This window comes from Miscanthus floridulus, chromosome 2, assembly GCF_019320115.1.
Source record: "Miscanthus floridulus cultivar M001 chromosome 2, ASM1932011v1, whole genome shotgun sequence".
In the NCBI taxonomy this organism is placed as follows: domain Eukaryota; kingdom Viridiplantae; phylum Streptophyta; class Magnoliopsida; order Poales; family Poaceae; genus Miscanthus; species Miscanthus floridulus.
In genome coordinates this window covers 81,901,186-81,910,699 of record NC_089581.1, presented here as the reverse complement: position 1 = coordinate 81,910,699, position 9,514 = coordinate 81,901,186, and the positions used below count along the sequence as shown (strand labels likewise).

Sequence of the window (9,514 nt, the reverse complement as noted above, 5' to 3'; positions counted from 1 at the left end):
TCGTGATTTTTATTTCAAAACTTTCCACTTACCTCTTTATTTCAAATACTTAAAACATTTATCTCAAGAGGTATTCATTAGCATAACGAACATTAAGGTTCCATGCAACGGTTCAAACTTAACCATGTCATCAGTTCAAAAGAAAAAAATAATAAAGTGCGACATATGCATATGAAGGACAATTGACCCTTCCCACCAAACAGTGCAACAAAAAAAATTGTCTTCAAGCAAAGAAATCATCTTCTATATTTTCTTCCATGACTGGTGCAATAACCCCATCATCAATGTAGGTGTCATCGTCGTCAGAATCATCATCACCAATATAGTCATCAACAGGTTCGGGAATTGCTTCGCTACGCACTTGATTAATAATGGCGGCAGAACCAGTTGTGCCTGCCCTATCTTGTCTTGACCAGTTTAAGAATTCCTGACCTTGGCCTGATTCATTCATTTCTTGGATTCCCACATCAAGTGCATCGGCATCATTTCCTGTGTCTGGCATGGAAAACAAATTTCTTGGTCTCACCAAAACAACAGTAGACCATCTCGGCTTGTTCACGATAGGGACATAAAACACCGGTTCAGCGTTTGAAGCAAGAATGTAAGGTTCATCTGAATATCTAAACATGGAAGTAGCAATGTCGATAATACCAAATTTGTCCCTAGTGTACCCTCTGCTTCTGCTGGTACTGGTAGCCGGCACATCATACCAATCACACTGAAATAATATAACTTCTTTTTCTTGTGGGAATTCCAGTGAGATTATATTTCTAATGACTCCATACCAGGTCATGTTGCCTATACTATCGTCACCCTTCACAAGGACACCAGAATTTTGTGTCACGAGACTTTTCTCTATGGCAGCTGTCCGAAATAGCCAATTATTGATGTGCACTCTATTCAACACACGAGCTCGAGGGTCAGGTCCTTGAGAAAGGGCATGCATCAGTTTACTTGCTTCCCCTTTCTCATATAGTTTTGCTATCTGCAATTTAAAAATCAAGTTAGACATCTACCGGTTAATTACTACGTTGGTCTGACCATAAAGTTGAATTTAAAAATATAAAATAATACTACATACCTCGATTTCAAACCATCTTACAAAATGCTCCTTGTGTCATTTTTTAATGTTAATTGAACTATCCCTTGTTAGTTGTGTCTTATGCTCCCTACATCAGAGTGCACCAAATTATTAGTTGATGCCACAAACAAGCAGATAAAAGATAAATTTAGTGGTAAAAATTGCGACTTACTCTACCCATTTCCTGGCTTCATCACAATTAGTAATTATGTAGTGCCTCATCTTTTGAAGTTCAACTTTCTCCAAATTCTTAAGCTTATTTCCTCTCCTCTTGTAATCAATTTCACTAAATATGCTTAGACCACTTGGAGGCTCATTCACAACTGTATTTTCATGATGATCAGCTCGACTCAGCTTGGTGTCGACGTCGAAGAATCGAGAGCAAAATGTAAGACACTCCTCAGCTATGTATGCCTCGGCTATTGATCCTTCTGGTTGTGCCTTGTTCCTGACATATCCTTTAGCAGTACGTAGATACCTCTCTACTGGATACATCCATCTGTAACACACGGGCCCTCCTAGTTTAGCCTCTTCAACTAGATGGACCGGTAAATGAATCATTATGTCAAAAAATGCAGGCGGGAAAACCATCTCAAGCTGACAAAGAGTCTCTTTAATTGAACTGTCTAGTTTGTCAAGATCTGCTGGCACCAACTCATTTGAACAAAGTGCACTGAAGAACCTACTGAGCTCAATCAATGGCCTGGCAACATCTTCTGGCAAAATCCTTCTAATGACTAAGGGCAATAGTTTTTGTAGAATAATATGGTAGTCATGAGTTTTGAGTCCAGACACCTTACATGTTTTATCGTCAACACATCTCTTTAAATTGGAGCAGAACCCATCAGGCATCTTCACTCCTTGAAGAAATTGGCATAAAATCCTCTTGTCATCCTTGTCTAGAGAGTACAACGCTGCTGGCAAGGTGTACATGTCATCATCAATCACAGGATGCTGATCTTGCCTGATCCCAAGATGTTCCATGTCAAGGCGGGCATTCTCGCTGTCCTTACATTTCCCTTCAATTTCAAGCAAAGTCCCTAATATGCTCTCGCATATGTTTTTCTCAATATGCATCACGTCCAAATTATGCCTTATGATCAAAGAAGACCAGTAGGGGAGCTCAAAAAAAATACTCTTCTTCCTCCAATTGTGCCATCTTGCGTCTTCATCACGCTTCCTCTTTTTTGATATGTCCTTTCCAAATCCCGTTGGATGAAAAGTTGCATATTGGTCTAATACATCTTGACCAGACAGTGGAACTGGAGCCTCTCTGGTTTCCTCTTCATTGTTGAAGCTCATCTTGTTCATGCGCCATGGATGGTCTAAGGGCAAAAACCGACGATGTCCCATGTAGCAGAACTTCTTCCCATGTTTCAACCACAAATAATCTGTATCCTTGTGACAGTAAGGACATGCAAATTTTCCTTTTGTGCTCCAACCAGAAAGCATCGCATATGCAGGGAAGTCATTGATTGTCCAAAGTAGCATAGCACGGAGTGTAAAGTTTTCCTTTGCCTTTACATCCCTACAATTAACACCAGTATTCCACAGCGCCTTCAACTCATCAATGAGGGGCCTCAAGTAAACATCAATATTCATTCCAGGAGTTTTCTTGCCAGGTATCAACATCGACATGATCCAATAAGATTGTTTCTCATACAACCAAGGAGGCAAATTGTAAGGTATTAGGATAACAGGCCAACAACTGTAAGTAACATTTTGCATACCAAATGGGTTGAAGCCATCAGAAGCAAGACCCAGTCGAACGTTACGAGCTTCTTTAAATCGTGGAAACATATTGTCCACGTGCTTCCATGCCCTGGAGTCAGCAGGATGACGTAGTTTGCCATCATCTATTCTTCCTTCCTCATGCCAACGCATTTCTGATGACGTGCTCTCTGACATGTACAATCTGCGTAGCCGAGGTGTGAGAGGGAAGTACCGAAGGATTTTGACTGGGACACGACGACGTTTCTTATCATGACCATCGTTCACATGGCCATCACCACGGTCATCTGTTTTCCACCTAGATGCTTTACATTTGGGGCATATATCCAGCTTCTCATATTCCTTCCAAAATAACACACAATGATTCTCACATGCATCTATCTTGATATAGTCCAAGCCTAGATCGCGAACCACCCTTTGTACTTTCTCCATTGTGTTTGGGACACAATGACTCCTATATATTTCAAAATTGTTGTATTATTTTATATTGGAGAAGCCTTTGTACTAATATTAGCTTGGCTGACCCAGATTTGAAAGATATCGACAGGGATGACACCACCAAAACTTACAAAGAATGGTTAAGGGTGCAAGGACAACTGAATGATATTAGTAATATAACATCTGTCCCTACATGTCTATTGTTAATATTCCTTCACAAACATATCATATCTTACACAAGTGACCAATATTTTCTGCAGTGGCATATGTGGACAGTAATCATCATACAGATGTAGTACTTTCAAGTGAAGATAGCAACCCCACACCGCCAGTAAACAGACCATCTCATGCTCGGCGTTTCATTCCACAGGGAGAGGGAACTAGTAAGTAATGAATATTTTCAATTTATTGTGAGGTTCAGTTAATTTTAAACTATGTCAATAGTTTTTTAAGTGTTTTGCTTTGTATATAATTGTTTTTCATGGACAAGACTCCAAAAAGAGGAAGCCAAGAGGTAACTTGAAAGGATGGACAGCAACAAACAAGAGAACTAGGGAGGCGTCTCAGAAGCTTAGCATCCAGTTCTCTAGGCTTGGAGGACCTGTAGGTTCAAACAAACGAATATTTGTTGATGAAATAACACTGTTCACGAGGAAAAGAGCACCTCTCATCGGAGTAAGAACATGGAGAGATATCCATGTGGATGTCAAAATTGCAATAGCAAACGATGTGCTGGTAAGCTTCTGTTATCCATGTGGATGTCAAAATTTCAATACCAAATTATTGTTTAAGAAGTAATTTATTTAGGCTTTACCTTGAGCAGGCTAAGTGGGACCTTGAGGATAACGAGGCGAACAGAATCAAGATATGGACGGTGGCTAATGACCGTTACAAAGGATGGCGATCTACATTTAGTGCTACCTACAAGGCGTACACCACCTATGAAGAGAGAATGAGACATAGGCTAGAAGAATTAGACATTGTTGAGTGGCACTATCTGGTGTCGTATTTTGGCACCGAAGAATTCCAGGTTTGTTCCCAATTTTTAAAAAAACTTGCCAATTCCACTTCTGACGTCAAGGTTTATGTTTTGCGCACTGCTGATTTTATAAAAATCAAATCATTGCTGGTTCTGTGCAGAGGATTAGCAATAAGAATTCTCAGAATCGGCACAATCGACAGATACACCATGTTACAGGATCAAAGGGTTTTTCTCAATTGAGCTATGAGAAGGTAAAAAATTCTGTCACAAGGTTTTCCTTCAGGCATTTTTTTATGGTTTGTGCTTGTGCCCCCGAATGACAATGACATGATATTGTTATAACCTATATAGTCTTTGTATTTGATAGAGATATTTAGCCCACTGCCCACTACAAAAAAATATATTTTGCATCCTTGTATACAGAAAGCTGAAAAGTACTAAAACTAATGTGTGCCAACAAAAAGAAGAACTTGGATTCCTGTTCTTTTTCAATAGCAATAAATATTTCTGTTATCTTCTGTTTTTAAATTCGTGGTGGATATCTTCCTGATCTTTACAGTTTATAAAAGCTTCTACATTTCACTAGATTATGAAATATGGCTAATTTTTTTACATTCTTGCCTAATTAGAGGGACCAACTAACTGGTGAAGAGCCAAATGATATGGAGCTTTTTATGATGACCCACCAACAAAATGGACAATGGACAAGCGAGGAATCTAGGGAAGTCTATGTGAGTATTAAACAGTTTTTACAACCCTTATTAAGTGATGCAACTGTCCTCGCTTAGAATTAAAGTTTTAATTAACTAAATGTCTTTGCTTTGTTAGGACAATGCAACCAGGAAGATTATGGAGCTGGAGTCAAGGCCTGACGCAAATGTCGTCTCAGACTTGGAGCAGAACCAGATTTTCCAATCAACCTACAAGGAAACGAGAAAAATCAAATCAAACAAGATGCATGCTAATGGTTACCTTGCAAGGTACCCAACTAGAAAGGAGCTACTATCGGAGGACTACCAGCGCAAACTGCAACAGGAGGAAGCCCTCATTGAATCGTTTGGACGGCTGCAAGATAGACTAGAAGCTCAAGAAGTTGAAAGGGAAGCCGAGAGGCAAGAACATAGGCGTCAGCTTGAACAGATGAACAAGGAAAGGGAGGCTGATAGAGAAGCACTTAGGCAAGCTATGTTAATGTTGCAAGCAGCCCAACAGCAAGCTTCAGTACAAAAGGTAATATTAACAACATCTATGTTCTCATAGTTTATTGAACTGAAAATCATGATCTTGAACCCAATTCGAAATGCAGGCTAGCACAATTGTGGAGCCAACTGAAAATGTTGCTGCTGCTGCAACAATTGAGGGGACACAAAATGTAACAACTACAATGGGAGAACACATGATGCATAGTCAGCAGGTAGTTTGATGATAATTGAAGAATGTTTAATTGTAACATGCATGTCATATTCTTGTCAAGGGGTGTAATTTTTACCACCAACCATTTATTTTCAGGTTACCCAAGAAACCAGCCAGCCAGAACAACAACCCCCTTCTTCCGCAGCTGAAGAACGTCTCACTAGAGGGCGCATGACTAGAAGTAATTTGGCAGCGAATTCGGGTGCTGTTTATACTACAGCAAAGCAACTGAAGGAAACTGCGGCTAGGAAAAGATCTGCATTGTCCAAAAAGAATACACAGGTACTATGTGAAACCTTTTATCTCTCTTTGCATTAAAAAGGAACATATAGTCCTTTTGGAGAAGTACATAGCTATTCTTTTGTTCTGCTCCTAAATATGGTCCAGGCTTAGTTTCCTCTTGCTGATTAGAAATATATATGGATGTGTTTGTGCTCATAAAATGTCTTGGGAGGCAGCTGCATGTATGTTTATATTTGCTTTACGCTTCAAAGTTCATGGTTGATAGTACTGCAGCTCACAGAACTCTAGTACTGCAGCTCGTGTTTTGCTTCAGTGTTCAATTAGCTTTGCCACCACTAGTCTCAGTTTAACTAATGCATGTCAATGATTTTTTCAGGAGGAATCTTGAGTTTGAGAAGGAGCATGCGAATGGTGGGACGATGGCCAACATACATATCAAGGGAACCTTCGCTGCTACAGTAGACATTAGTCTTTTGATTCGAATGAGTTCAAACAGTTGTCTGTGCTTAACACATTATTATGTGTTAAGCTATCTACTTGTGTTCTCATTTAGTTTGACACTCGGTGTGTTTTGTTAAAGATTTTGTATGAACAAATTATATTTCGTTTTAATGGATGTCGATGCTTCCTTCATTATGTATTTGTCGTTTTGCGATTATTAATTTAAGCTACCAAACAAAGTGTCGCAACATGAATTATTAATATATTAATCTGGCGTTGCAATATATGATGGCACATATAACAATCACATTTAGTCGTGGCAATAGGTACGATAATCATGGCAATAGAGAAACTATCTCTTGCAACTACAAAAAGATGACGGTGGCAATAGAGGAATCTACCTATAGCAACCAGATAGTTAGTAACGTGGCAATAGATGACCTGTCTGTAGCAACCAACCTAAGTAACGTGGCAATAGCCTATGCCATCTATAGCAACCATTCAGAAACGTGGCAATATATGACCTCTCTGTAGCAACCAACCTAAAGAGATGTTGCAATAACCTAAGCCACCTATAGCAACCATTTAGGCGACGTGGCAATAGAGAACCTCTATTGCAATGCTTTCTCTGCGTAGCAACAACCACGATTGCAACACCTGTGTTGCGTTGCGCTTGCATTGTGTTGCTACACGACCAGCGTGTCGCAATACGTATCGCTAGCAACGCCTAGTTCGTTGCAATTGATACTATTACCACACCCATAGTGGTTGCAATTGCTTTTGTTACAACACTCACCAGGTGTTGCAAAAGCGTCAAAAGTGTTGCAATAGAGGGGCTGTGTGTCGCAACTAAAATGTAACCCATTGCATTATGCTATTGCTACCCTTACAAGTGCAACGACATTTAACCAAAAAAAATTGGTAGCAAAATTACTATGGCTACCATTTTTGGGTCTTTTGCTACACTTTTTTGGTGTTGCAGTAGACCGAAAATCTTGTAGTGGGGCTACCTCCCAACCGATCTGATGCCATGCTACCACTCAGCCCTGGGCCACCCCGAAGTTCACCGAAACACTAAGACTATGAGACATAGTACCGAGCCCCCAAAGGTCACTACGTAGTCTTAGGAGGGTGTGGGCCATACACCCGTACCTTCCTACACTATCCACTTCCAACCTAGCAGTAGTGGCATCGTCCTAGCTGGTCAGCAATCGTCCCCCGCCCATTCAGGGACGAGTGGCGTGCACGTAGGGTCCTATGATCTGGTTTTCTCGACATACCAGTCCTTAGGGTGACCGGATAGGATATCTTCTCAAAGGGTGTAACCAACACCCCATGCCTCGACGGCACCTCCAGGAAGGCCTCGTCAGCCTAGAACAGCATGTCCTAGTACCGACGTTTCTACGACTCGACCTCCATGATGTACCTATCTTGGTAGAGGATGTACTATGCGGACACCTGGAGCATGGTCCCTCCTTGTCGTAGATAGTCTGCTTAGCAGCCAAGACCTGCCTCCTGGTACTTTGGGTAAGGTCTAGGGCTTAGGGAAGCAAGCGGTATGGTCCCATCCTAAGGTACTCATGGGTGTCAAATATCATGCGATGAAGGGCCGAACGCGAAGTGGACTGGACACAAGCTACGATGGAGGTCTCCACCTGTAGCTCCTAGAAGATGTGCAGCTCTGGTAGGGTCTCAATCATAGGAACCCTGAGGTGGATGACGATGTGGCCCTATAGTCCATCGGGTTTAGGCTCGCCTTGACAGACATACTCAACCTGCTCGGTGGGGACACCAAGCTCCTCGAGGACGTCATAGAGCATCTGAGCAAAACCTCGGTAGCTCAGACCATCAACGTACCATTCAGGGATGAGTGGCATGCACGTAGGGTCCTATGATCCAGTTCTCTCAACATACCAGTCCTTAGGGGGGCCGGACAAGATATCTTCTCAAAGGGTATAACCAACACCCCGTGCCTCGACAGTGCCACCATCCTAGGGCATCATCCCACAGAGACACTCCATCCTAGGATCTCCTCATCTCACATGCACCTGCCATAGGTACCACTCGTAGGGGATGCCCTGGTCGCACCACCCTAGCAAGAGTTGTCCAATGACTCATTGTAATATCCTACCCTATTGACTCAACCCTCACCACACACCCAAGACGCACGCCAAGATCTCCCTGGTTGTTACACATTATCAGCACCAAGTGCCTTAACCACTCACACACAATCCTCCACCAAGCATCACATCACAGATATAATGCGTAGTTGATGTAGTAGCAAGTAAGTAAGTGAGCATCTAACCTAACAGCGGGTGTGCAGGGGTATAGGTTGCGACAAGGCAATGGCTTACAAGCAATTCTACCATGCAACCTATCACAAATCATTTGCATAAAAGTAAAGCACTAGCATATACTTTGTAGCATGTCTAATAGGATTCTATGAGGTTGGGTGGGACGTGGCACCTGGCAGGTCATCTCTAGGCTCCTCAGTGTTGTTAGGGTCGTGTTCCTCGGTCTGTGGCCCCTCCGGGTCTGTCAAATGAGATATATAGCCGCAATAAATTACTCCTGTAGATGATCACAAAGAAGCAATAGAAATTCAAAAGATCCAAATGCACTCAAACATAAGCTTATGACATAAAGCTCATTTTTAGAAAAAATTTGGCACTGGTTTCATATTTTTCTGAGGTCGTATGAATTTTCCAAGTTTAAATTATTTTCTAAAAAAGAAAAAAAGAGAATTTTGAAAAGTAAGTAACATGTGTCAGCACGTGATTGGACGCGGGAAATATGGTCACTGATAGGTGGGACCCATGGTCAATACTGACAGGTGGGACCAGGTCAACGGGGTTGACTAGGCCCAATGGGCCGGGTCATGGGTCGGATATGGGCCGGGTTGGGCAGGTCTGGGCCGGGCCGACCCAGACACGTGTCACTTGGGCGAGCCATCCACGTGGTGCTGGTGGGCTACTATTGGGCCTACGCCTATGGGTGTGGTTCATGGTGGTCCACCGGGTGCGGGTCCATGGACCACACACTGGGTCCATGGTGGACTGTGTCCACCTCCTCTCTCCTCCTCTTGGCTCATGGTGCACCAAGTGTAGGGAGAGGCGTCGCGGGGCACTCGGCCTCCTCTGCTCACATACAACGGCGATGAGGTTGCCCGGACAGGGTCGGCGGCT

At 42.4% G+C, this 9,514-nt stretch overlaps 1 protein-coding gene and 1 long non-coding RNA gene across 2 annotated transcripts; one reads left to right on the top strand and one right to left on the bottom strand.

Annotated features, from left to right (window-relative positions):
* Positions 1–223: 223 nt before the first annotated feature.
* On the bottom strand, positions 224–2,965 carry LOC136536758 (uncharacterized). Its single transcript, XM_066528945.1, has 2 exons — positions 1,259–2,965; positions 224–985 (listed from the first exon to the last, which is right to left on the bottom strand). Exons 1-2 carry the CDS (start codon positions 2,963–2,965, stop codon positions 224–226), a joined length of 2,469 nt encoding a protein of 822 aa, XP_066385042.1.
* A 545-nt stretch (positions 2,966–3,510) lies between these two features.
* On the top strand, positions 3,511–4,207 carry LOC136526535 (uncharacterized). Its single transcript, XR_010776550.1, has 3 exons — positions 3,511–3,633; positions 3,741–3,985; positions 4,074–4,207. It is a non-coding gene; the product is annotated as an uncharacterized lncRNA (long non-coding RNA).
* Positions 4,208–9,514: the final 5,307 nt, after the last annotated feature.